The sequence below is a fragment of the Aspergillus pseudotamarii genome (assembly GCF_009193445.1).
Source record: "Aspergillus pseudotamarii strain CBS 117625 unplaced genomic scaffold BDV38scaffold_10, whole genome shotgun sequence".
Lineage (NCBI taxonomy): Eukaryota > Fungi > Ascomycota > Eurotiomycetes > Eurotiales > Aspergillaceae > Aspergillus > Aspergillus pseudotamarii.
Window position 1 is genome coordinate 263,811 of NW_022475024.1, and position 25,820 is coordinate 289,630.

The 25,820-nt window shown below is 48.9% G+C and overlaps 8 protein-coding genes across 8 annotated transcripts; 4 read left to right on the plus strand and 4 right to left on the minus strand.

Moving 5' to 3' along the window:
• Positions 1–37: 37 nt before the first annotated feature.
• Positions 38–1,535, minus strand: BDV38DRAFT_9583 (3-deoxy-7-phosphoheptulonate synthase). Its single transcript, XM_032064193.1, has 2 exons — positions 437–1,535; positions 38–377 (listed from the first exon to the last, which is right to left on the minus strand). The coding sequence occupies exons 1-2, from the start codon at positions 1,287–1,289 to the stop codon at positions 229–231; spliced, it is 1,002 nt and encodes a 333-aa protein (XP_031916820.1). The 5' UTR covers positions 1,290–1,535; the 3' UTR covers positions 38–228.
• An 872-nt stretch (positions 1,536–2,407) lies between these two features.
• BDV38DRAFT_9624 (uncharacterized protein) lies at positions 2,408–3,529 on the minus strand. Its single transcript, XM_032064197.1, has one exon. It carries the CDS (start codon positions 3,489–3,491, stop codon positions 2,628–2,630), a length of 864 nt encoding a protein of 287 aa, XP_031916821.1. The 5' UTR covers positions 3,492–3,529; the 3' UTR covers positions 2,408–2,627.
• Positions 3,530–6,327: 2,798 nt separating this feature from the next.
• BDV38DRAFT_239315 (uncharacterized protein) lies at positions 6,328–7,946 on the plus strand. Its single transcript, XM_032053749.1, has one exon. The coding sequence runs from the start codon at positions 6,699–6,701 to the stop codon at positions 7,896–7,898; it is 1,200 nt and encodes a 399-aa protein (XP_031916822.1). The 5' UTR covers positions 6,328–6,698; the 3' UTR covers positions 7,899–7,946.
• On the minus strand, positions 7,947–9,810 carry BDV38DRAFT_239318 (ubiquinol--cytochrome-c reductase catalytic subunit CYT1). Its single transcript, XM_032053750.1, has 5 exons — positions 9,608–9,810; positions 9,348–9,496; positions 9,165–9,227; positions 8,693–9,090; positions 7,947–8,640 (listed from the first exon to the last, which is right to left on the minus strand). Exons 1-5 carry the CDS (start codon positions 9,680–9,682, stop codon positions 8,375–8,377), a joined length of 951 nt encoding a protein of 316 aa, XP_031916823.1. The 5' UTR covers positions 9,683–9,810; the 3' UTR covers positions 7,947–8,374.
• Positions 9,811–12,837: 3,027 nt separating this feature from the next.
• Positions 12,838–16,103, plus strand: BDV38DRAFT_239326 (exocyst complex component Sec10 family protein). The gene is made up of 3 exons (XM_032053751.1): positions 12,838–13,213; positions 13,271–15,554; positions 15,608–16,103. Exons 1-3 carry the CDS (start codon positions 13,099–13,101, stop codon positions 15,876–15,878), a joined length of 2,670 nt encoding a protein of 889 aa, XP_031916824.1. The 5' UTR covers positions 12,838–13,098; the 3' UTR covers positions 15,879–16,103.
• A 382-nt stretch (positions 16,104–16,485) lies between these two features.
• On the plus strand, positions 16,486–17,731 carry BDV38DRAFT_9680 (putative extracellular SCP domain protein Pry1). The gene is made up of 2 exons (XM_032064203.1): positions 16,486–16,916; positions 17,048–17,731. The coding sequence occupies exons 1-2, from the start codon at positions 16,605–16,607 to the stop codon at positions 17,546–17,548; spliced, it is 813 nt and encodes a 270-aa protein (XP_031916825.1). The 5' UTR covers positions 16,486–16,604; the 3' UTR covers positions 17,549–17,731.
• A 191-nt stretch (positions 17,732–17,922) lies between these two features.
• On the minus strand, positions 17,923–20,349 carry EifCb (translation initiation factor eIF3 core subunit b; the record flags this gene model as incomplete). Its single annotated transcript, XM_032056863.1, has 4 exons — positions 17,923–18,351; positions 18,413–19,943; positions 20,006–20,198; positions 20,277–20,349. 4 exons carry the CDS (start codon positions 20,347–20,349, stop codon positions 17,923–17,925), a joined length of 2,226 nt encoding a protein of 741 aa, XP_031916826.1.
• A 651-nt stretch (positions 20,350–21,000) lies between these two features.
• Positions 21,001–25,574, plus strand: BDV38DRAFT_268904 (uncharacterized protein; the record flags this gene model as incomplete). The annotated part of the gene is made up of 8 exons (XM_032056864.1): positions 21,001–21,007; positions 21,092–21,228; positions 21,327–21,776; positions 21,946–22,130; positions 22,893–22,989; positions 23,115–23,555; positions 23,628–23,866; positions 23,933–25,574. The coding sequence occupies 8 exons, from the start codon at positions 21,001–21,003 to the stop codon at positions 25,572–25,574; spliced, it is 3,198 nt and encodes a 1,065-aa protein (XP_031916827.1).
• Positions 25,575–25,820: the final 246 nt, after the last annotated feature.

Here is a 25,820-nt window from a genome sequence, read left to right on the forward strand (position 1 = left end):
ATTCTTGGGCTCCGATGGAGTCGTAGCTGATTTACAACGAAAGAGTGTTGGCTCAATGGTGTAACACATCCCATGTATTGAAACCGAATCGTACTTTTATTCACAGAACGCTATCATGGCTCAACCCATTTTCCAACACCGGAAGATTATGGCTCAAAATATAAGCTTTGCTCGGACAATCAAGCAGTTGAAAAGATTAAGTCGAAAGATTTACTTTTATGCGTGGATCTAGTTGGCCAGTTTCTCTTTCCGAGTACGGACGGCCTGGGCGAGGTTCTCGAGCACAGCTTCCGTGTCCTCCCAGTGGATGCAAGCGTCGGTGATACTGACACCGTACTTGAGGCCGGCCTTGCCCTCAGGCGGGACCTTCTGGTTACCTGTAAGACAACAGTTAGCAATAGGATTCCAACACTCATAACGGAAATGGAAAGTATACCCTCATTGATGTTGCTCTCAATCATGACACCCATGATCGCGGTCTCACCCGCAGCAATCTGCTCCGCGAGCACAGCAGCCACCTTGGGCTGGTTCTTGTGGTTCTTCTGCGAGTTACCATGGCTGCAGTCCACCATGAGACGGGGCTCCATGCCCTGCGCAGAAAGTTTGGCCTTGGCCTCAGCGATGCTCTGAGCATCGTAGTTGGGGCCCTTCTTTCCACCACGGAGGATGACGAAGCAGTCGGGGTTACCCACGGTGCCGACGATAGAGACAACACCGGGCTTAGTGACAGAGAGGAAGTGGTGGGGGTGCTTCACCGAGCCAATGGCATCCACTGCAACGTCCAAAGATCCATCGGTGCCGTTCTTGAATCCAACAGGGAAGGAAAGACCAGAAGCCAGCTCACGGTGGACCTGGGACTCGGTTGTCCGCGCGCCAACCGCACCAACAGAGAGACAGTCGGCCAGGAACTGCGGGGAGATGGTGTCCAACATCTCGCTAGCAATGGGCATGCCCTTATTGGTCAGGTCGACGAAAAGTTGGCGAGAGGTGCGCAGACCCTTGTTGATCTTGAAGCTGTTGTCGATATCGGGGTCGTTGATGAGACCCTTCCAGCCAACGGTGGTACGGGGCTTCTCCAGGTAGGCGCGCATGACAATCAAAAGCTCATCCTTGTATTTGTCCTTGAGTTTTAAGAGACGGTCACAGTATTCAAGGGCCATTTCGGGATCGTGAATCGAGCAGGGTCCAACTACGACCAGCAAACGGCGCTTGTCGGTGTCGGTACCATGAACGACTGCGCTAGCCTCTTGACGGGCTTGCAAGACCGTCTGTCTGGAGGTCTCTGTCATCGCAATCTCATGTTGGAGAAGGTTGGGGGGTGTCAGAGGGTTGTATCCTCGAACTGCGTCCGTTTAGCGATCGACCATCCGCAAATTCATAATGCGTAATCAGGAGATTGACTTACTTCTCGAGTCCTCCAAATGATTGGTATCCCCTACATTAGGGTTTTCAATGAAGAACTGTGCAATGGAATGAGTAACTATTCAGACAATTGATATGATCGTGGCGGAGAATTGACTCACAGACATGGTGGGCGGCGGGGGAGATTCGCAGAGATCAATTAATAAATGCTGCGAGGGGTAGAGGGGCAGATATTAATTAATATCTCGGAGCAATTGAGGACAAGGAACAAGAGTCCGAAGCAATGAAACTCCGACCGGGGTATCTTAAAACGGTATGACAACAAAAATAGGTGAGTTCAGATGGGTTAGAAAAAATATTTTTTTTTCCATAAAGGAGATCTTACGATCCTTTATTTTTTGCTTGGGTAACGAACTCCTATGTCGGCGCCCGTGACGAGTCATACCTGCCTCATCGGTCACTGTCTCGCACGTGAATCCGGTCGATCGGACCCTTGTGCATGCCTCAGGTTGGTAAACCCCATTGGCTGGATTGTCATTCGCTGTTGGGCTCCGCCCACATCAACTCTAATTCCGTAAACCCAACGGACAATCAACGGGGTGGAGCATCTATAGAATTGATCACCCGGAATTAAATCCGCAAGTCCTTCACTGCATACCTCATCTCATCGACATTAACCCCTGCAAGAGAGTATATTGGAATGATATTTCTACCACTAAATCCATTATAGTCTCCTCTCAGACATCGCACGGTACGACCTACGTGGAATTTAGAGCTCTCATTTGGTCCATAATCTCCGTTCAGGGTAGCAAGAAGGGCTAGCATGAATTGAGGCTATCAATGATCTACACTGCTCTCCTTCCAATATAATGATAAAGTAGCTAAATCTACCGAGCAGTAACAAGGACTTCAGAGCGTGGTTGGCACCCTGCAGACCATGGGAAGACAGCCAGCTTCAAGCGCTTTTGTGCTTTTTCCCTTTCCTTTCTTCTGAGCTTAGGTGTGAGTTTGTCCTTTTCCAAGCATACCGCTCGGTCTCTTCCAAGCGTTGAATTATCTCTTGACAGACGTTTGTATGGTGGTCTCTGATTATGTCCATCTGCTGCTTACATAGGTTTATTCGTTCTTCTTGTGCCTCGAAAAGTTGATCGAGTACGCCGTGGCACTGTCGGTGATATGTTTCCAAGACACTATTGACTGTTTGCTTCTCAGTGTCTAATTCGCGCATAAGACGCTTCACCTAATTAGCAAATGCGCTAGATCTATTATCTATCATGCAAAATTTGTCTCACCTTACGAGAATCAAGCAACATGCCCTGCGTGTACGTTTGGAGTGTCTGTAGGGTTGTATCCCCTTTGGTCTGCTTGAAGTTTTTGCCACGAGTGCTCGATGTTATTGCTGTATTCCGGGAGGAATCAATAGAGGCCAGCTCTCCTTGCGACGGAGATTGGTATGGACCCCGGTCCGCAACATCGATTCGCCTGTGTTGCCTATGGGGGGCTGAGGCTGCTCTAAAAAGATCTCGGCGCACGCTCTTTGTCTGACCTTCACAGCCCCTTGATAAACTGGGTCCTTGTGCAAACAGATCTTCTATACGCACTCCAGAGCTCTCGCCACACACAGTGGGGACCAGCATATCCCTAGCATTGGACACTTCAACGAAACTCTCTTCGATACCTCCATCATAGACAGACTCATCATCAATGCTTCCAACTGGACTTTGATTTTCATCCTGTGTAAGCTGTCCAGGTTGGCCTTCACAATGTACCGTACCATCAGAAATCATAAGTTTATTCTCCGTATGCAATAGGAGTCGTGGGCTTCCATTTGGATCGACAATACTCTTTCTTGGCGTTGTCCTTTGATGCTCCGCGGTGTGCTCTTGCGCCTGTTGGCTATCGTGGTGCAGAAGAGACTTGGCGGAAACTGGACCACCGTGTTCTAATGTAGCTGCTCTCATTATACAAGAGCTCCCAGAGCTGGGGCCAGGCTGGCCGCTTCCACTGCATGATCTATTCTCAGTCTCCTTACTAGTGCTAATTGAACTGCTGTGGTTAGGTTGAATAACCGGGGTATCTCCGTGACGTGGTTGAGCATGTCGGCCTTGTGTCGAGTTGGTAGGAGACATGGTCCTATCTGCTCCTGCTTTTGTTTCCCATCGCCCGTCACCCAACAGCTCATTGGCTACTGTTTCTATGCTATCCGATATCATCTCGGTATCTCCTAAGATTCCCTGACAGTTGTTTTGCCTTGCTCCTCGTACTTCGTCCGGGCGTTTCTGGCCCATACAAAGGTCCAGTAACCTATCTGTATCTGAGCTTTGTGAGAGCGCATAGTCACCATCTCCATCCTCAGCATTGCCTACTAGATTTAGTTTATCAAGTAGATTTTCTCTAGGAAGTTTTTCAATTGATGGGGCCGATGATGCGGCTGATTCAGGGTTGCTCTGGCTCCTATGATCAGGAGGTGCATCGTTTTCCTGATTATTATATCGTTTACATTGTGATGACACCTCCTCTAGTTGGAAAGCTGCAGCGAGTTTTTCCCCAATACCTTGGCCTCTCCCTATATGCTCTGCCCCTAGCAATCGAGGTTTTGGGGGGGCTTGTGATGGCCCAGAAGCATTAGCATCTGTGACATAGGGGTGTGCATCAGCCCCATGATCACCTCCGCTGCTAGTGCTTCGGACTAGTGGCATCTGGCGATTTCCAGTAGATGAGCTTGCCTCGTGGAATTCATTGCCCCTGTTAAGTTCAGACTCGCCGCTCGGACGCAGGTCTTCATCCCAGTCAACAGCTGCCTTACGATGGGCGGCATATACCCTTCTATAAGCTCTCCGAGGATGGAAAATCAACGATTCCTGCGTATTAGACAACTGGGGCTTATTTCTTTTGTTAAGTGACAAGGTGCTGCGATTACGTCTGCTCATTAGTTGTGTATTTTGGTTTGCAGTTGTATCTGTTTCGTTGGAACGAGATTGCTGTGGCTCAGTAGACCTCTTGGCTTGCGAGATAGTATGAGTCCCACCATCCTGGTCAGACCCTTTTTCCGATACCATTGAATCATCGTATACTCTATTGAATTTATGCTCTTTATTCTGAAAGAGACTGTCCTGTCGTGGATTATTCATGTCGTCCTTGTCGGTAGCATTTGACAAGCATCCATCACCTCCGCCAATAGGCTCGTTCTCCTCACTTCCTTTCTGAGGGCCATCAGAACTGACAGTGTTCGATATCGTAGCTGCTAGAAAATGTTTTGTGCCTGAAGCTGGTGACATACTTGGTGGCAATGTATGCTTAACAGTATCTGCCTCTTTTCGGGCCCTCGCCTTCGAAAGGCGCTTAGACTTCCTTACTACCACCTCTGCCGTGTCCAGAGACACCACGGCCGATGACGATCTTTGGGGTTTAGATTTTATTGTTGAAACGCTCATTTCGATCTCTCCGCCAGCCTTAATGAGTGCCTTACGCAGCTCGGGAAAGTCTTCGACGGACTGTAAGATATCCTGTGATTTCAATAACAGAGCACCTTGCTCCCCTGATCCGAGCATTAGCTCTGCGAGTAAATTTCCAGTCTGTTGTGCTGTCAGTATCACTGGGATTGAGGTTATGAGCGAAATAGCCAGCTCACCAGTCTCCTAAGCTCATCGTCCCGGTGCCCATCGATAAATATGCGATGCAATACGTTCAATAAGCGTTGCTGTGTCAAGCGCGAGTAGTCTGTCGGTAATACAGCTGCCGATTCATCTTTGACACATGATCGAGGCCCATCCTATTTGGCAATCTGATATTAGGATTGTCGTGGTTTCTATAGTAGTGTGAATATGTGCAGACAAACCAGCAGAAGATATAGTCCTCGCTCCTGGCCAGCCTGAGTCCCCGAATTGAGCAGTAGATATGCCAGACATTGTAAAGATGTCACATCTAATGATTGGATGATCTTGGGAGCATTCTTGTCCAGTGCTGAAAGAATCTCGTTAACGTTGTTCGTCTTCAGAGGAGTTTCGTCACGTAACAAGCACTCAACCATATCACCCGAGAAACTGCATACTGTCAAAATTTAAAATAGAAAGATATATTTGAGCATTTGGAACTGACAATGTTCCTACATCTCCTTCGGTTTTCGTAGCTGCACTTCTCAGTTGAGTGATCAAGTTTAGCTCTACCATATAACGGGGGCTTTGATCATCGCGGTCTGCAACTGAGCACGTTTCAGACATTTTGTGCTTATGAGCTGATAGCAAACTATGAAGGAAAAGTCCCTCACGTAAAGGCAAGTTTCGTGGAGAATACTTGTGTGTGTGTGTGTGTGTGTGTGTGTGTGTGTAGAAGTTATGTGAGTGTGCCATCACATGATCCTGTTAATCAAACAGGAAACTTCGTCTACGAAACAACTTCGGGAAAGTCCAAAGAGTCTTTGGACTTGCCTGAGAGTTCCCCAAGGTGTCAACTCTCACTCCAGGCCACATCTGCTCATTGTTCATCTGTGAGATTCCCAGGGAAGGTCAAAAAGAGCTTAGCTCGTCGTAGGTATCATTATGAACTTAGAAGACATGAGTTTCTACAGCTTGACTTATATATCCTCCAACGTTATTACAATATTATAGTAGAATCATACGCTGTCAATAGAGCGTCAACATCTGACGAAACGTGACTGGTGTGCCCCACAATTTATGGGCACAGTTATTGACCACAATCATGATTGAAAGCTTTGCTAGTGAGAGTAATAGAAAAGAAACATAGAAAGAGAAGTGGTTGATGCTCTGGATCCATGATTATTCTTTGTCCTAAAGAGGTCAAGTGCCAGGGGGGTCCTATGCCAAGAGCCTTCGCAAGCGTCAGGTGCAACACACCTTAAGCCAAAAAACCCCAGATTTTGACATAGTAGCGCAGATGGCACAATCGCAGCTTATTGGAAGTTGCATACTACTTAAGCTGCCATCTGTCCGGTTCGACATCCTTTACTTACGGACTGTTCGCAACTGCTATCTATACTAATTCTTTCAAAAAACCAGTTCAACAAGGCATTAGCTTTGATTACCAATATAATCTGTCTGGTATTGTAATCAAGCACGGTCCTTGAAAGATCCGATCCGGGTCGGCAATCGTTCGCTCCGCGTTCCGACTCTAAAATCCATCTATGGAAACAAAACAGGCGATTAGGTGTTTACGTGGAAGGAGAAGCAGGATGGTCAGACGGCATGACGATTGGTCTGCTTATACTCCGACACGAGGTTGACTAACCCATAAATTCTAGCGGACACGCTATGCAGCTGAGGTTTCCTGTACTTATCTCAATTTCTCTGTTCAACTGATTATTAACAGGTTACCTTGAAATGGGTGTATCATATCCTGAAAATCAGCTCAAGGAAGACGACTCTGATGCCGTCCTTTCGTCCACCCCACCAACACGTGGAATGTTCGAGCGGTTATGGGAGTTGATTCCTGGGGGCCGCAGCAAGAATACAACATCCGAAACGACGAGTTGTGACCTCCCCGAGACAACGTCTAACAGACGGCGAGCGTCAGTCGCGGAGCATTCCCTCGAGAGAGACGAACACCTTTCTGAACACCTGCCTAAAGTTCCCAGCCGATGCGATGACCAAAACGAACCATATCCTTCGCAGGAAACCGTCCTATACCTAGCCTACGGCTCAAACTTGGCTTCGAAGACGTTCCTGGGAATGCGAGGCATTAAACCCCTCTCTCAAATCAACGTCATGGTTCCTGAATTACGATTAACCTTCGATCTTCCTGGGCTGCCGTACCTCGAGCCTTGCTTCGCAGCGAGTCAATTCCGCGACGCTTCATGCAAGGGAACGGATACAAACCATATCACTGATAGTGAATTGGAAGGAGATTTGACTTCAGAAGAGGCAGTGCTCATCTCACAACCAGAGCACAATTATCTACCCGATGATCCTCTCGTCGGTGTCGTGTACGAGGTCACTCTTACCGACTATGCTCGCATTATAGCGACAGAAGGAGGCGGGAATGGATACAAGGACATTGTTATCGACTGCTATCCATTCGCCGAATCTTACGACCCAACCGAGCCCATTCCTGACTGTCCAGAATCAAAGCCTTTCAAGGCACATACCCTTCTCGCTCCTGTCACGAACCTAGACGAGATATCTCGGCGCGCTTATGCGCAGCGAACACACTCCTTTGTCCGGCGATCTGGGCCCGCTGTGCGGAAGCCTGGCTACTCTCAGCCATCCGCTCGCTACCTCAACTTGATCCTCACAGGGGCAGCCGAACATAATCTCCCTATCTCTTATCGGGCGCATCTCTCTCGGGTACCCACATATCGTATCACAACTGTTGGTCAAAAGATAGGCAAGTCGATCTTTCTACTAACGTGGGGTCCACTTATGCTTCTGATACTCAGACTCTCAAGGATTCTTGCTGGTCCGGATGGTCGCAGTCCGCAATGGTTGATGAAGCTGTCGGATATCATAATAGCCGCAATGTGGGGTTCTTACGAAGTCATATTTCGTCCGCTTTTTGGAGATGGTGAACGGACTATAGAGTAGGAAAGATGATTTAATTCTCAATTCATAGATATACTCAAGACCAATCCAAGAACTGAATACATTATATTTTAAGTACAATTCCCGACCTCCTTTGTTTCATAAATGCCTCAGAACTGCTCGACTATCATTGAAATGCAATAATGGCAACTGCCGAGGCAATGCCAGCATCGGCAGATTGCCTCGCTCTAGGCAAAGAGTCTACCCGCGTATTGAAGCATGTTCATATATGAAAGTAGACAAAGGAAATAGTGACATTGGGTCTTCAAACAAGATTTTCAAAGGAGAAAATATCTAGGGTACAGATACAGGTGTCCTGAATAACATCTAACAAAACAAGCAGAGGCCAGACCATACACAAGAGCGACTGATGAAGGGACGGCGACGTGACCAAACCTAATAAGGTTGGGGTCAATTATTCAAGGTTCCCTGGCCGTCGATCCCTCACTTTTTGCAATTCATATAGCCCGTTGTATCATTCAGCGCCGGGAGACAGGGGGGCTGTACACAATCTTCCTTGTCTTGATCGGAGACCACTTGTAACGCTTAACCCAGACGCTGACAGCGAAGAGACCGGTAAGGAGGGCAATGGCCTTGACACCCATCTTCTTACGGTCGTCCATCTCAGGCTCGGCAGCCCAGTTGAGGAACTCAACAACGTCCTTAGCCATCTGGGAGGTGGTGGCAGGAGTGCCGTCCTCATACTCAACAACACCATCGAAGAGGACACGACCCATGGCAATAGCTACAACGGAATTAGACTAATCAAAAATTATAGGGAATTTGACAAAACATACCGGTTCCAGGGAAGTAGGGGTTGAAGTTCATGCCCTCCTGGACAGTGGCACCAGCTGGGGGCTCGTCAGGGTAACCAGTCAACAGACTGAAGATGTAGTTGCAGCCACCGTGACGGCCCTTGACGATCAAGCTAAGGTCAGGGGGCAGAGCACCACCGTTGGCAGCACGGGCAGCCTCCTCGTTCTTGTAGGGAGCGGGGATGTAGTCCGACAGCTTTCCGGGACGCTTCTCGATCTCGCCCTGGTCGTTGGGCTCGGTGTCGTATTCGTTCTCCTCAGCCATGGCCTTCATCTCATCGACGGTGTGCATGACACCAACGAACGAACGCCAGGGAACACGAGTCAAGGAGTGGCAGGAAGCGCAGACTTCACGGTAGACCTGGAAACCACGACGGAGGCTGAGAGAGAATATGTAAGCAAGAACTTCCTTTTGTTTAAAAATGAGGGTCGATCCAGTTCTAGGAGTACTCACGCCGCATGGTCGAAGGTCTTGTTCCACTTGGCGTGTTCCCAAGGGTAGTTGGTAGGGTGCAACCTTTAACTCAGATGTGTCAGCCATATATAGTCTCGGCTGCTAAGATGACGATTCGGTCGGAGCAACGGAGAGGACAAATGGGTGTTCAAGCCCGACCAATATCGTAACCAATCCACTCACCCTTCCTCAGCAGGGGTCGATGCAAAAGCTTCCTGTCCATAGAGATAGGCGGCGGATCCGACGGCGACGGCGGTTGCGACGGACGCAGTGACTGTGAGGTGGAAGGGGGAGCTGGCGGATTCGGCACCGGCGGCGGAAGAAGACGCACGCTGGACAATTCATTAGCGGTAAGCCCTTGCAAAATACTCCAGGGCAAATTTCAAAGCAATTGCCCTCGTATCTTGAGCCCAATGGACATCAGATATCGGAGAGGTGCGTACCGTGGATGCTCTGTTCAAGGACTGCCGTGCGATACCCCGGAAGGGCACGCTGCGCGAGACAGTACGTGCCAGCATACTGATTATATCAAGAACCCTCTGATCAATGGATAATCAGGAAGGCACAATAGCCAGGAAGAAGGAGAGGGGAGGGGGAGGGGGTCGTGGTGCGCACTGGAGAATGTGCTTTTGGAGGTGAAGTTGAGGTTGTCGGACGGTCAAGTTTCTCTTGGGTTTGGAATTGGCTAAACCCTCCCGTTGATTGGCTGGCACCACGGCTCTAACTGCCTTCGGTGAAAACCGCGACTTTTCGGAACAACAAAATTCGATCCATAAATCAGCAGCCACATGATGACAGCCAAACAAACCCGACAACTACAATGATGCCATTAACTGTTCGGAATTCGTTCTCTCTTTCTAATACTACATACTTGAAGATATTACTGACCCATGCCCTACGCCAATTGCTCATATGAGAATCTCACACTCCCGTCCACTCCCACGGCGTCTTCTGTGTGTTTTTGCCCTTCATTGTGCTTCCGCCTTGGCTTGAATTTCCGACATAATCCCCATACGCAAAGCATGGACAGCCTCCCGAGTATTACATCGGGCACTCTTACCATACAAAACTAAAGACAAAGCGGATAGTCGTCGAACAGTCCGCCCGCTGAGGCTCTTATGAGAGTGTTAGAAGTGATTTTCTGTAACGTATCCAGTAATTATTGTGCAAAAAAGAAAAGGAAAAAAGGAAAAAAGGAAAAAAGGAAAAAGGACAAAAGGAAAAAGAAAAAAGGAAAAAGAGAAAAAGAGCATAACTCACCATGCTCTCCAATGCTGCGTCACCAAGCTGTTTGGGAACAGCGTCCGGAAACATCTGATAATTGAGGATCATCTCATCAAAAGTGGGCAGCAGTAGAGTTTCCGTAGCTTGCTCCACATACTGCAGTGCAGTCTGGGGATTCTCGGGGTTCACTTGAACGATATCAAATGAGGTTCCCTCAATGATCCCACACCGACTCAACTCTTCCAGGCATTCTTTGTAAATTCCGTATATAGCTCTGTTGGATAGGTACGGTATGAACTGCTTGATATCGACCCGATCGAGGAAAGCTTGGTCCTGCGCAATTGCGATGCATATCAGCTTCTCGGACCCAGAACGTGCATTGTTGATTGATCTGACGGAATACTTACCAGAGCTGTGACCAAATTGCTCGTACAGATTACAACAACATTGGCATGGGTTTTCAATCTATCCAAGCCTGTGAGAAGCGCATTAACTGCACGTACAGCGTCGAATGGCTCATTTCCGCTCAGCGCCCGTTCTCTTCGAGCTGCAAGTGTTTCTATCTCGTCGATGATCACAGCGACAAAGGTATCCTCTTCCTCTTCAAGCAACGACTCAATATTCTCAAAGGTCTTGCTTACCAGCTTCCCGCTTTCACCAAAAAACTTGCTGCCAAGCGAGTGAGCGTTTATTTCAACCAGCTTACTCTGGGGATAATGTTTTCCAATGCGTATTGCAAGTTTCTGCGAGAGGCCACGACTAAACTATATTAGCTTCGAATAACCCGGGACTGCTTTGATTAGCGCACCAAAGGCTTGTTTTTCCTGTTCCCGGCGGTCCCCACAAAAGAATCAATCTATTCCAGTCGATCGTCCATCTGTTGAGTTTTCGAGAAGCGTATGATACTAGAAGGGTCAGTTAGCCGTAGTTGCTATGCCGCTAGCACTTTTTAAAGTGCCCACCCATCCTGGTGATTGCACGAAGCAACGTAGACTTAAGCGGCTGGTCAAACTGCAATCTATGACACGTTTGGGTTAATATCATGCAGATATCATGCAGATATCAAGTCACCGAATTTATCATACGACTCCCATAGCCCATCCAGCTCTCTGCTTGGTAGGTTCAGTACCCTTGCTTTTGAATCTTCGTCTTTTCCATCCATGGATTCCTCCAAAGGTTGGGTGTGTTGAGAGCTTTCTTGCTCGAATGGTGCACGAAGCTGATACGCCTGGACATCAAGTTCAACCTGTTGGACTCTATATGCTCCGGATTCTATGTCTTGCCCCGAGCACTCGGTGACGACCACAGAGTCTATGACTTGAGAATGCGAGTCGCTCAGGCCTTCTAATATATTATTAGTAACTGTGTGTAAGTTTCGCCTCGAGGCTCTCGTACCAAAGGAGGATATTTCCTGTCCGAGGTTGAGAACGACGAAATTGGCAACTAGCCATTTTGTGACCTCTTCCCTAATCTGCTAATTTAAGTCTTGCAACCCCCCAAAGGACTATGGTAGGTACACCAAGGGCAATGTACCAGGTCAGTGCGAATGATGATGCCATCTCCGTTGTTTTTGACACGCACTTCGACATGTAGGATTGGCAGCTGAAAGACTTCCATGGTGTATAGGAAACAGCGAGCAAAGATTATGTTGCGTGGGAGTTACCGTAAGGGCAGTATAAAACCAGGGGAGTGGGAGTGTACATTAGAGTAATATGGAGGAAAAACGTCGTTGGCTTGGATTAACTGTAATCATGGAGATTGTAGCTCAGTAGGCATTTTCCTGTGACATACACAGTATACCAACATCCCACCGCCCAGATCTGTCTCTATATGACCCAGCAAATTGGTACTAGAACTTTAAGTTCATCCAATATCACTAAGGACTAAGCTGACCTACTGAGGTTTCCGTAATATTGCTTGGAGGGTATACAGTATGTATGCACAATCTTATCCACACTCTCACATACCATTGATAAAGCAGCGAGCAGTAGCCGCCGAAGCAGATGGATAAAAAAACGGCCTGCCACCTTCCAATGTTACTGCCATGCTATTCTCATTCCGGAAAGCCTGACACTTTTTCTATAATTGCCCCATCAAGGTTCATTATACGAAGAGAGATGCAATGGCACCGTGGCAAATTGATCTACTAGGTAGAGATGAATACTCCTCATTGCTAATTAAGCGCCGTTCTCATCTGTCATCATTACAATAACATGCATTGAATTTTACTTACTTTAGGGAACTGACCTTCAATCATTGTTCATATTTAAGCATACGAACTAGAACTCATGTTTCCAGTTGTTATATAGATTAACAACTTCAGATCTATTTTGTTTAGGCCCCTCGATCACGTGGGAGTCTGTCCCTAATGGCTGGCTCCCCGGAAAGGGAAAGCCTCCGGCCGATCCATTAGAAACTCTGGGGTCCATTTTAAGTGCCGCCATAGTCATGGCTGTGCAAAGCATCAATGGTCCGTACATTGGGCCTGGACGTATTCCTTTCACGATGAGTCATTTTACCTATAAACATATACACTAGTTGTGGTTATTCAGAACAATAGTATCAGTTCAAGCCCCAATCGTGTGCATTGCCCCGCGGAGCCAACTAGTCGGTGGGAACTGCTTTGGCCGTCCGAGCTTTCGGCAATACCCATTCGATCGAGAACCCAAGGATCTTTCCTTTCTTCCGATGCATAACTATAGAAGCCAAGATGCCACCGAAAGTGAGCAATGGGACAGGAGTCGGTGGGAAACCACGCAGGGACGTGCTGGCTTCGGTCAGAATGGCCTCCATGGACGAAGTCTCCAGGGCTGCTCTCCCAGCTGGTATGCTCGATCTTGGCCGAAGGAAAAGCGATATCCAGTATAGCTAACGAATGGCAGAGATTATGTCCTCGGTCCTAGATTACCTTTCCCCAGTCGACCTGATTCGAGTAGCACGATCGTCAAAACTTTTGCGCGAGATCGCTTACGATGATACAAGATGGGTACAGTGGCTGAAACGCATGGACTGCTGGAACGAGCTGGAAGCTAGGAAACACGTTGAAGAAACATTTGGGACCATTGCGGATGTTGAGAGTGTTAGACAAAAAGAAGCCGCCGAGCAATCTCAGCGATCATCTCTCGTGGGCGCAGACACAGAAACTAAACCAAAAATAACTCTCAAATCACTGTCCGATGGTTTCGATCAAATAACACTGTCTACACCTGCTACCACTGGAAATGCGAAAGAACTGGAAGACGATCCAGTCTTGGGGGCGTTACAGCAGGTTAAATCAGTGCGCGGGGAAGCTCGCAATGAGTACGGCAAGATTCATGCTGCTCTTGCGCCTTTTTACAACGATATCACCACTGCAGGAGCCTCTCCAGATAATTTGTTATTCAAGGAATATACCGATCCACAACACCAAGCTCAGATTCTATTTCAATTGCAAGCTTTCGCCAAATGTGACTTGACGGAGGGCTGGCGTGAGAGGTTGTCATACCTGCAGGAAGCTATCTCAATGTTTGAAACAGCCTCTATCAAGGAATTCAGACACGGTTACGAAACCGAAGACATCGACAATAGAATGCGACAATATGCCCACGTTCTCTACACGTTGAACGGCGGGGCTGCAGCTGTCGAGCTCTTCATCCACCATAACCATCTTGTCACACGAAGGTCGGATTACGGTAAGCCAGGGGACTGCATCGATACATCATCTCAACGCGTGAAGCTTGACCAGACGCAGGCATTCTTTACCCGTCTGAGTGTTGCTTACAATGAAGAAGTCGCAATCATCAATCGCGCCTTTCCCCCGTCGTTGAAGGTTGCATTGCCGTTCATTGCGAAGGTCGGCCAAGATGTGCTGTACCCATTTTTGACCGCGATCTTCGATGAATTGCACCGCATCAACATAGAATCTTACTTGACCGCAGTTTCGAGCACATTCGCCCAATGCACGAATCTCTCTGATACCCTATTACCAATTCAAAGTTCAACTGTTAATTTCGAGGAGTTTTTGGAACATGTCATTGCTAAAGTATATGAGCCGCATATGGACTTATACCTTGCAGAGGAATTGGACCATTTTCGGAAATGCTCTGAAGCCGCAGTGGATGAGTGGGATAGACAGCTTTCTGAACAGGCTGCCTCGACAGAGTCATTTCTCATGTCCAATATAAATAGACAAGCCGATAAGAAGGATTTCCTAACGTCCTTCAAGAAGGTCATCATGGCCCCTGTCAATCTTCTTCCGAGCTTTTCAGGGACCAAGGCAAATGAGTCAAAGTCTGACGAGGAGTCTTCTGCTGGCGACGCTTCAACTTTGAAGGGCCAGAACCGATTTTCGACCATTTCCATGCCTACCACTCCAGTAGCCGAAGCCCCTACCACTGAACTTGCAGCCAAGGCCGCTATTATGAAATCGAAAATGGAAGGTATCCGTTCCCTTTTCAGCATCGAAGTTGCCTTGAGTCTAGTCCATGCTGCAAAGTCGGGCCTGGAGAGAGCTGCTCAATTTGTTCGGATCGGAGGGGACACCGGTGCCCTTACGAAGCAGCAATGTGAGGCGATATTTGTTGCCCTGGTACGCATTCTAGGGCATCGCCATCTTATCCTCGGCTTTGACAAAGCAGTCGACCATCTATCTAACTATCGACCCCGCGAACAAGGAGAGCGCGATCAGTCGGGTGTTGAACCCTTAGTGACTTTCTTGGAGCTCGTGAATGTTGGTGATCTCATTCTCCAGATGATCGATGTTTTTTATGAACAAGAACTCATTGGCAAGAAGCTGACTGATCGCAATGACTTTGTTGATCCCGCTGTAAAAGAGAAGAAGAAGTTTGAACAGAATCTCGATGAAAGAGTTGCTGCAGGACTCAACAAAGGAATTGATGTTCTTATGGAAGAAGTAGACTACATTCTGGCAACACGACAATTAGCGACAGACTTCAACCCGAGTATGTCCACAGACCCGTACCGGCAGACCATGGATGTAAGCGTGTCTGAAGCGGCAGTTGCGGTGGTTGATGTGGTTTCCTCGCATACCCAAATGCTTGTTGGGAGTACAGATAAGAGCACACTTGACGTTTTCAACCAAGAGGTAGGGCTGCGCCTTTTTACTGCCCTGTGCAAGCATTTGAAACGTCAAAGAATCAGCGTTGAGGGATCCTTGAAACTCATCAGGTAAGGTTTCTTTTCATAGGTCTTAATGACATTGCCTCGCTGACATAGCCTAGCGATATGAGCCACTACTTCAAATTTATTCAGAGATTCAAAAACAATGAGCTTCTTGTCTACTTCAAAGCTTTCCGTGAACTCTCTCAGATCTATCTTATCGACCCTTCGGACGCCAAGGAGCTCGCTACTATCATTGCAGATTCGGACCGGTTTCAAGGAATCTGGACTGTTGAAGATGTATGCGAATTCGCCGAACGACGAGCAGATTGGTATCAGGTGAAACGAGACGTGGAACGAGCCATGTATGGGATCGGCTGCAATCTTATGTGATGAACGGGACTTTCAAATATACCCACGGCATTACGACATGTAAATTTAAAGGAGAATACCCCCATTTACGCGTTGCATATATACATATATACATCAGTGGGCAGCTGGATATGTTACTATAGGGCTCCGGAACGCCCGGAAACTACGATTTGAACGACACTGTCAATGATTTGGCCAATATAATTTTCTCCTAGACCTAGACTCGAGTGGTTATCTACCTGGAAATATGTTCACTTTCTCTCGTCGTAAATATTGGCGCCTGAAAAGAGCCTGACGTCAGTGAGCAGCTGTGGAAGCAGTGTATTTGGTAACCAAACAAACACCCCTCAGCCACTCGTTTCTCGAGTTTCCATCTTACCTGCAGCAACTTTTTTCCTATAAAAAGACTAAATTGCAGGCAACATGTGTCACCTCGTCGTGGCCTTACCTGAGGTTATTTTTGGTGTTGGTCCAAATTGTCATTATTGAATCAAGTGCGGAGTATTAACCCCAAACTACCCATCTCACTGATCCAACCATGGGCTCGGATCTACTAGTCTTTTCAATACTGCAAATAAACCTGATCAATCATTTGCCCGCCATAGTTGACCTGTCCGGTAGCTCCGTAACTGAGCCATGCCATAGTATATGATCAATCATACTAGCACTACACCCCGCAACCATCAAACACCATAAAAGACCAAGCAACCAACTGCCCTAAGAACAGGCATACTATAGAATCACAGAATGTTTATCATCCCATCTTACAGACACAACAATCCTATAGGATGCATAACACCATGTCTACAAGTCATCCTCATCCTCATCCTCGCCAACCCGGCAAACACTCAACAAACAATCCAGACAACAATCATGGTGACAGCAACGCCAACATCACCACATCCACCCTCTTATACATCACCTGAGGTATTCAAAGACACAATACTTTCGTCGAGCAATAACTACCGGAAAGAGCATAACGCAAGCGATCTCGTCTGGAACGAGACATTGACTCGGTATGCGAAAGATTGGGCCGAAGGCTGTAGATGGAAACATTCCGTACGTTCTCCTTTCTTTCCTTGATCTATTTATTTATCCATTCCGTGCTGTTTATTTGGCCGGGGGGTGATACGAAGGAATGGAATTAATTGAAGGGTTTGGTTGTACTTATGCGAAATGTATATATATAGCACGGCCCATACGGCGAGAATCTCGCCTTCGGATACCAGAATGCCTCAGCTGCGGTCTTCGCGTGGGGCGACGAACGACGTATGTACGATTTTAAGAAACCGACTGGGTTCAGCGAGGAGACGGGCCATTTTACTCAGTTGGTTTGGAGGAGTACGACGGATGTTGGATGCGCGGCTATTGACTGCGGGTACGGCAACGGGACTGATGATAATGAGAAGCGCGGGGATACGGGGTCCTATACAAGGGCTCAGGGGTGGTATGTCGTTTGCGAGTATTCGCCGCCTGGGAATGTGATGGGGGCTAGTAGGGCTGCTGGTGGTGAGAATGGGCTCTTTAGGGTGAATGTGCAGCCGGCGAGTACCTATTCCGGACCGTATCCGACGGATTCTGGAAGCCCTCCTACTAGTACAACTGGGGAGAGTGGTGCGGATCGAATGATTGTGACTTGCGGGTGGATTTGGGGCTGGGTTGGGGTATTGATTTCGATGGTGATGGGTTAGGTGATGATATTTTTGTATAGTCAATGGATGATATAGAAGAATGGTTTCTTTGCAAACACCAACTGATGAAAATTTATACAAGAACATCTTACTTCGTTAGCCTTGCATATGCCGGCCTATTGTGGTCATCTCTCATGCTACCAATGTTGCGCACATGACACTCCAGTTGGGAGATACGCAATACACATCTATTCACTTTTTGAAGTTCCAAACGTCCTTGGGCTGGAACAAAGCCAAACGGATCACAGAAACAAGCTCACAGGAGGGGAAGCGGGTGGCGCTTCGAAGAAGAGGGTGAGGATATCGACAGGCAAGATGTAGAAATGAGGAAAATAAAATAGAAAGTGACATTAGATACGAAAGACATGACCCAATCAACCGATAACTTCCTCGTTCTCCTCGACAATCTCTTCCACAATCTCTTCGACAACGGCCTCGCCCTGCTCCTCGGAGACTGGGGGAGCATCCTTGGCAGTCTTGGGATCGTCTGCATTTTCGGGGATACCATAGGCATCCTTCTCCTCGGCCATGAGCTCCTTCTCCCGGCGGATCCAGGCAACCCACTCGCTGAGAACGCGCTTGCGCTTCTCGACAACGGCGGTGTTGGCAATGTCGACAGCATACTTGTCTTCCTCGTCGAACTCCTTGGAGTACTCACGGAGGTTCTTGCGTACTTGTTTCTGCTCCTCCTTGCTAAGAAGAGTGGGTGGGCGAGGACGCCAGACGAACTGCTTGAATTTATCGGTAGGGTGCTCAGCGAGGGTCTGACCAGCGAAAGTGTGAATGTTCCAGCCGTTTTCCATCTAGCAAGGAGATGTTAGTAGCAAATTCTTAGTCAAACTTGGCACGATGCAATGGTCTTACCGAGTGAGTCCACACACTAGCACTGCTAACAACATAACGACCTGTAGGATCCCAGTCGATATCTGTGACACCGTAGTGCTCCACGGTCTTCATCAACTGGAGGTTGGCGGCCAGATCCTTCTCGCCCTCAGCCTTCTCACCCTCGAAGTCCATATCCCAGAAGTCCAAATCGAAGTTCGATTGAGAGTGAACGGTGGCGACAACGACGAAACGGCCCTTGGGGGACCAGTAGATGGCGTTGCTCGTCTTCTTCTCGATGGTGCGCACAAGCTTGAAGTTACCAGCCTGAGGGCCCTTCTTTTCAGGAGCGAAGAAAGATACAGCGGTCTTGGGGAGAACAGCAGCACCGCTGGGGGTCTCACCCGTGGTGATCAGGACAAAACGTCCACCGTTGGGTTCCCATGCAAAGTTGATCACGGTATCTTTGAGACTGTCCACAACTTCAACAGGAACACCCTTCTCGCGCACCCGGAAAATCTCAAGGTTGGTAGCCATTGATTTCTTGGACTTAGAGTGGCGATCCACCTTGACACAGACGTAGGTACCTTGAGACTGCCAGTGCAGCTTCACATCAGAGACGTTGAACAGGTTACGGGTTCGTACAATCTCCTTAGATGGGACGCTCATCAAGGCGACTCTTGCGGGGTTGCTGCCAATTTCAGGAGTCCAGAATGAGAGAAGTTGTTCATATTGCTTGACACCCTCACGGCTGACTGTTGCTGGTGACCATTCGAAGTCCATGACACCATCAATTTTAACAGAGGTCTTACCCAGCAAGTTCATCCGAGGCAACTCGTAGATAGAGATAGACTGACCCTGGAGCATTCTTGCGACGTACTTCTCATCAGCAGACCACTTGAAAGCGGGCCACTGCACCTTCTTCTTCGGGGCAGCATCACCTTCAGCAGGGCCAGCGGCGAGATCATGAGAAACGAAGGAACGGAGAGGCTTTCCTGAGACGATGTCCCAAACGATAATGTTCTTTCCATCCTCTTCGAAAGACAAGACAGGGTGACCCTCTTCAACCTGAATGGGGCGAGAAGACCAGGTGGTCAAGTAGCTCTCACCTGGCGAGAACTCGACGAGCTGAACAAATGGATGGGGGAACTGCTTCTGTTTCGAGAAAGCAGGACCGCCCCAGAGCTGCACACCCTGGGGGTGGACGGATGCAAGATATGTACCCTTGGGAGACCACTGAACGAAGAGCTGTGTCCAATGAGCACGATCGACGACGTTCTCTGGCGGGTTGTTCTTGTTGTTCCAGAACACGCCAACCTTGTCATTACGGTAGAGGGCGAACTGGTCACGGGCGTTGGGGTCGGACAGCCATGAGCGGAGGTGCTCCTTCTCCTTGAAAGGTTCGACAGTTGGGGGCTTATATTCCTCATCGATGCGTCCTTCACGGCCATAGCGATCAATATCCATCAACTTGTTCACAGCAAGGGTGTGCTTCTTGTCGAGAGGTGTTCCGTGCAGCTGCTTGACTGCGGCAATGGCTTGTTCGGGGGTTTCATATTCGACGAAGGCGAAACTGCACAAAACGAAACATTAAACCTTTCCTTCGTTCATTTCCAGTATTTCCCCGGTACGTACCCTTCGGACATGTTCTTGTCGTTGGTGGGCATGAAAACGGCATCTTCGGAGGTGTGGCCGACCGCGTTGAGTTTCCTCAGCAAGAACTTGATAAGCTTCTGCCTGCTCTCTTCCGGCACGATCGGGAGTCCATCGATGACGATAAATGTATCCAAACCCTCCTCGAGCTTCACTTCAAATTGCTCCTTGAGATCTAAAAAATCGGAAAAGCGGTATTAGCGAAGAGGGGCACGGGGCCTAAAAGAGATGAATGATAAAGAATCGCACTCACCGGAGAAGTCAATCTCCTCCTCCTCCTCTTCGTGGAGATCCTGCTCGGTCAGGGTATCGAAACTGGGCGCCATGATTGCTTGGGGGCGTTTCGAGGGCGATGGGGGGTGGAGAGGAATCGAGGGTGAGAGAGCCGCTCTGATTTTCTGCTGGTCGTCCCCGTTTTGCCTGGTTTTAGGGCAAAAAGAACAAATCCCAACCACAGCCGCTTCTGTGTGCGAACACGCTGACTCAGCCGTGCTGCTTTCACGTGACGAGGCCCGACCGACCCCAGTCGCCCGCATAACCTCCAGTGTTAGTAAACCTTACTTTACCGTAACCGACTGTACGGCCTGACTTGACATACAGTTGGAGATCCATAACAGTTCGCGATCCTCGAACACAATTCGTCCCAGATTGCTCTGATATTGCGGGTGCAAGGTGCTGGACGTTGTGGGCCGGCCATCTCCATTATTTTTCCTTTTGTTTTTATCTGATCTATCTTGTGTTCCTGTTCTGTTACACCTTTTTTGGAGATTTCCTTCCTTCCTTATGCCCCGCCGGTCCTAAGCGCCAGCGCTACGCCCAGATCTGGACGATCGATCTCCAACAGTACGATTGACTACCTCTCTCTCCTACTGCAAAGCCGGCGTTATCGACTCTGTGACTGTACCCAATCCAGCGATTGACGCAATTACCACTGTATTTTTTACCGACGAGAAGGTAACCCGAGCTACATTGTCAGGATGTCGCGTAAGTTCCGCTGGCTCTAATGTTTCCGGGTCGTGCACAAGCCGCCGAAGTCGCTCTGAACTGACATCATTCGCGATGCACCAGTCTCCCCAGCAGCCCGCGACCAATATGTACCAATCATTGACTCAATCCTGGCTAAGAGTGACCTCAATACTATCTCCGAGAAGCGAATCCGTAAAGGGCTTCAGGAAGAGGTCGGCTATGATCTTACTTCCCAGAAGGTCTGTTCCGCGTCCTGTCACGTCGCAAAACCATTGATTCCAATATCACTTGATTTCATTGTAATTTTACGTTATGCTAACGTATCTCTCTTGACTAGGCTGTGATTAAGCAGCTTATCATGGAACGGTTCGACATCTTTGCCGAGAATGGTGGTATAGATGCTTCTCCCGAGGCGGCGGTCGCTACTGCCCCTGCGACCAATGGCCACAGCTCTGCGACACCGGTCGAGGCTTCGTCCCCTGCGCAATCCTCCAAGTCACAGAAACGTCAGGCGGATAGTGTGGAACGTGAATCAGACAAGACTCCCCCGGTGAAGAAGAAAAAACCCGATCACGATGTTGATGCGGATGCCCTTTTCGCGGCAAAGTTGCAGGCGGAGGAGAACATGCGTGCCCGTCCCACTCGCGGTGCTAGCGCGCGTAAAGTTCAGCCAGCAAAAAAGAAGACAACCAAGGCTAAAACGTCAAAGAAGGTCAAAGCTGAGGACGACTCAGACGTCGACTCCGGTTCGGACTCCAAGAAAGTCAACCGTTCTGGTGGATTTCATGTATGTACTACTATGCCTTTGGAGGAATGTGTCTGGTATTAACAGTCATACAGAAACCGCTTACTCTTTCACCAGCATTGTCAGCCCTGCTAGGTGGAGAAGAATCGGTATGTATTTTCTTTGGTCTTGCTTAACACCGTCGCGTATCGCTCGTATGCCTGAATCAGAGACAGCTAATTCCCCCCAGCTTTCGCGACCCCAGACGGTAAAGAAGGTCTGGGCGTATATTCGCGAGCACGAACTTCAAGATCCCAGCGACCGACGTCAAATCCGCTGCGATGAACCGATGCGCGCGGTTTTCAAGCAGGACCGCATACATATGTTTACGATGACAAAGATCCTCAGCCAAAATTTGTACAGCCCCGATGAATAGTCTCCGTATCTGGAGGGAAACCTACACCATACATAACCTTCAGGGAGGGCAATATATGCGTCGCGCCCATCGCTATACTTCACGAATATTTGCTTTTGTTTGTTTTGCTTTTGCTTTTGCTTTGCAGCACCGCATATGATAACCAGGAGCCGTCATTTTGATTATCGAAATCTTATGTTGTACTCAGTTTACCCTCGTTGGCGACATAATTGCCTTACTTTCTTTTGTTATTTTACCTGCTTTTTCTCCAGCGGGAGTTGGTACTGTCTTGCAGATTGGCGCGATGGATGCTGTCGGCTAAAGAGCCGTCGCTGTTTCAGAAGAGTCCTGCAGGGATGTCTTCTGCCATTACATATTACTATTATTATTATGACATAGCATGAGCAATATATAGTATCCAAGTAGACCGCGGGCCCGCGTAGGCAGATTTTCGGGAAATAAAAATAGCCTTCATATACCTCCATGTCGGACGTGAAAATAGCCCACTGCCACAAACCAAACCAGCGACCGGCATGGAAAAGTTCATTGAGTCAATCGAGTCAACTGATAGTCTGGATGTCAGTGAAAGAATCATTCAAGAGGAAATTCCAGACGGTCAAGTCGGGAGGCGAAGATATTGTGAGTCGAAATGACGCCGGAGGGAGTCATTTGCGGAAAGTTAGTTAATTAGCTGCTGAAATTAAATAAATAAATGGGGGTTTTTTTAGTGATTTGATAAAGCGGCTCACTAAGCACGCCGACAGCCAACATTTTCGCCCGCCGCTCATCAATTTGTCCCTCTCACTGCCACCAACCACACTAGGATCATTATCCCCGCAGGGACAGTGTTTGTCGCGCAGTGTCAGAAGGAGCGCCGAGCTCTTCTAATCCCTGGGAGCTGTTATCCGGGCTCGTCCCCTACTTGAAATTGTTTCCGTCGTACCAAATCTCCGCCTCCATATCCGCCCTCCATGTCTGACACTCAGCCGACCCAAGGCTCCGGATCGCAAGGACCAAAGCGTGGTGGTCGTCGCGGACGAGGACGGGGAGCAGGCCAACCTTCGGCAAGAATTGAGAACTCGCAACAGTCGACTGAAGGTGCCGGCAAAGGCTCAAGATCCAGGGGTACTGGGCCCCGCAGAGGAGGAGGAGGGGGTCGCGATAAGCAGAACCGCAGCGCCCTTAATAAGGATTCTGGGCCGGAACCCACTGGACAACCGACTCAAGGACCGACTACAGGGACAGACGACAAGGGCAAGAAGGCAGCTGCGGCGCCCGCAGACGACGCCGATGAAGGGGAGATTTGCTTCATTTGTGCGTCAAATGTCGAACATACGTCTGTTTCGCCGTGCAATCACCGCACTTGCCATATCTGCGCGTTGAGACTTCGAGCATTGTATAAGAACAAAGCCTGTGCGCATTGTCGGGTACGCCTTTTATTTGAATCCACACACCTTGGGTACCTTGGGGTTATGCTAATGTCTGTCATTCGGGGGTAGACTGAATCGAGCTACGTGATCTTCACGAATGACCATGTGAAGCCTTTCCAGGATTTCAAGGACTCAGACTTTTCGCAGAAAGATGACAACCTCGGGATCAAATATGAAAATAACGAGATCTTTGAGGACACAGTCCTGTTGCTCCGATACAATTGCCCTGACACAGATTGCGACGTGGCTTGCTTGGGATGGCCGGACCTACATCGCCACGTTAAGAGCAAGCATGGCAAAGTAATGTGGTACGTGACCCTTCCCTGAAGCGCTTTAAACTGGCATGCCACTCACGTTTGCCTCTTATTGTCTAGTGATCTTTGTACGCGAAACAAGAAAGTGTTTACCCATGAGCATGAGCTCTTCACTGTGGCGGAGTTGCGCAAGCACGAGAAGTACGGAGATCATGTTCCCGGAGCTGTTGAACAGAGTGGCTTTAAGGGTCACCCTGAATGTGGTTTCTGCCGTCAACGGTTTTATGGTGACGATGAACTATACGCTCACTGTCGTGACCGCCACGAAAGATGTCACATTTGTGATAGACGGTCTGGGAGTCGTCAACAACAGTATTATATTGACTACAATGCGCTCGAGGATCACTTCCAGAAGGATCATTTCCTTTGCCTGGACAAAGAGTGTCTGGAGAAAAAGTTTGTTGTTTTCGAATCTGAAATGGACATGAAAGCTCACCAATTGGAATGTCATCCAAATGGTCTTTCCAAGGATGCGAGACGCGATGCACGAACCGTGGATCTGTCATCTTTCGACTACAGAACGCCGTATCAACCTCAAAGACAACGCCGTGGCGCTGGTCGTGGACGCGATCCAAATGCGGAGCCTCTTCCTGTGTCCTCTGCACAACCATTAACAAGAGCCGAAATTGCCTACCAACGGCAGATGGCCATCCAAAGTGCACAGTCAGTATCAACGCGCAGCTTTGGAGGTCAATTGACCCGTAATGATACTCAAACTGTACACGCTCCCCCACGTACCCCAGCCGCCCGAACCCCCCCGGTTGCGTCCACCCCTATCCCTGAACTGCAGGATCTCAGTCTTGGTCATGACTCCGGATCTGCCACGCCTCAGGAGCAGGCCCGCCGCCTGCGTCATGTAGCCGTGGTCGAACGCGCCTCTAATCTCCTTGGCAATGACCAAAATAAACTGAATGAATTCCGCTCCAAAGTGTCCACCTACCGCACCTCTGCGCTAACGGCCACCGAGCTGATCGACGCCTTTTTCTCCCTCTTCGACACATCCACCAATGAGCTAGGCAAACTCGTCAAAGAGCTCGCAGAGATCTACGAAAATGACTCCAAACGAACCGCACTACTCAAAGCCTGGAATGACTGGCGCGCCATCAACGAAGATTACCCAGCCCTACCAGGTCCCGGTGGCGTCCTACCAGGCATGTCCCCGAGCACCGTGAACGGCAGCGGTGGTGGAGGCAAACGTGTCCTCCGACTAAAATCCTCAACCGCCCAGTCCTCCCGCTCAGCCGTCGGCAGGAGCGGTGCCCTACCCTCGGGCTCATCCCCAAGCAACCCCTTCCCCCCGCTCTCCTCAACAGTCTCCAAAAAGTCCACCGCCGCCACCTACAACAACACCCCCTGGGCTTCGGCATCCCCTGCCCCATCCTATGCCGGCCCATCCTCCCGTCCTGCCCCTAAATCTACATCTAGTAACGCCCCTCGCCCTGTAAAAACCAGCAACGCCGAAGCGTTCCCGGCGCTTCCCGCCGCCCCTAAACCAAACGTCCTCATGGCCGGTCTCACCCGCGGAACCGTCCGTGTCCGTTGGGATGGACGAGACGCTCCGAGCTCTAATGCTTGGGCTTCAGGTGGATCAGGAACCAGTACCCCTGGCGAACCGGATTCCGACTTCGGGGAGTCCTCTGCAGGTGCTGGTAAGAAGGGCAAGGGGAAGAAGGGAAAACAGACTCTTTTCCATTTTGGTTAAGGAGTGTGATCGCTGTTTTGGTCTACTACTAGAGGTTTATGGCCTTGTTCTGTTTAGCTTTTGTTATTAAGCGAGCCATAATAGAACTGTGATACGCAAGTTTAAAAAGTGTTATTGAATGGTGCTGATTGTGATGTAAATGAAATTCGAACAAGCTATCATGGTTATGAACTTTTCAATTATGAAGTGAAGGATTGGTATCTAGAGGTTTTCATTATAACAGTATATAATTATGATTTCATGATT

Excerpts from the sequence above, each read along its gene's own strand:
- BDV38DRAFT_9583 (XM_032064193.1), bottom strand. The coding sequence starts at position 1,289 with ATGACAGAGACCTCCAGACAGACGGTCTTGCAAGCCCGTCAAGAGGCT. Across the intron at positions 378-436 it reads TGAGAGCAACATCAATGAGG|GTAACCAGAAGGTCCCGCCT; the intron begins GTATACTTTCCA and ends GTTGTCTTACAG.
- BDV38DRAFT_9624 (XM_032064197.1), bottom strand. The coding sequence starts at position 3,491 with ATGTCTCCTACCAACTCGACACAAGGCCGACATGCTCAACCACGTCAC.
- BDV38DRAFT_239315 (XM_032053749.1), top strand. The coding sequence starts at position 6,699 with ATGGGTGTATCATATCCTGAAAATCAGCTCAAGGAAGACGACTCTGAT.
- BDV38DRAFT_239318 (XM_032053750.1), bottom strand. The coding sequence starts at position 9,682 with ATGCTGGCACGTACTGTCTCGCGCAGCGTGCCCTTCCGGGGTATCGCA. Across the intron at positions 9,497-9,607 it reads CCTTGAACAGAGCATCCACG|CGTGCGTCTTCTTCCGCCGC; the intron begins GTACGCACCTCT and ends TGAATTGTCCAG. Across the intron at positions 9,091-9,164 it reads AAGACCTTCGACCATGCGGC|CCTCCGTCGTGGTTTCCAGG; the intron begins GTGAGTACTCCT and ends ATTCTCTCTCAG.
- BDV38DRAFT_239326 (XM_032053751.1), top strand. The coding sequence starts at position 13,099 with ATGCCACCGAAAGTGAGCAATGGGACAGGAGTCGGTGGGAAACCACGC. Across the intron at positions 13,214-13,270 it reads CAGGGCTGCTCTCCCAGCTG|AGATTATGTCCTCGGTCCTA; the intron begins GTATGCTCGATC and ends AACGAATGGCAG. Across the intron at positions 15,555-15,607 it reads GGATCCTTGAAACTCATCAG|CGATATGAGCCACTACTTCA; the intron begins GTAAGGTTTCTT and ends GACATAGCCTAG.
- BDV38DRAFT_9680 (XM_032064203.1), top strand. The coding sequence starts at position 16,605 with ATGTTTATCATCCCATCTTACAGACACAACAATCCTATAGGATGCATA. Across the intron at positions 16,917-17,047 it reads GCTGTAGATGGAAACATTCC|CACGGCCCATACGGCGAGAA; the intron begins GTACGTTCTCCT and ends GTATATATATAG.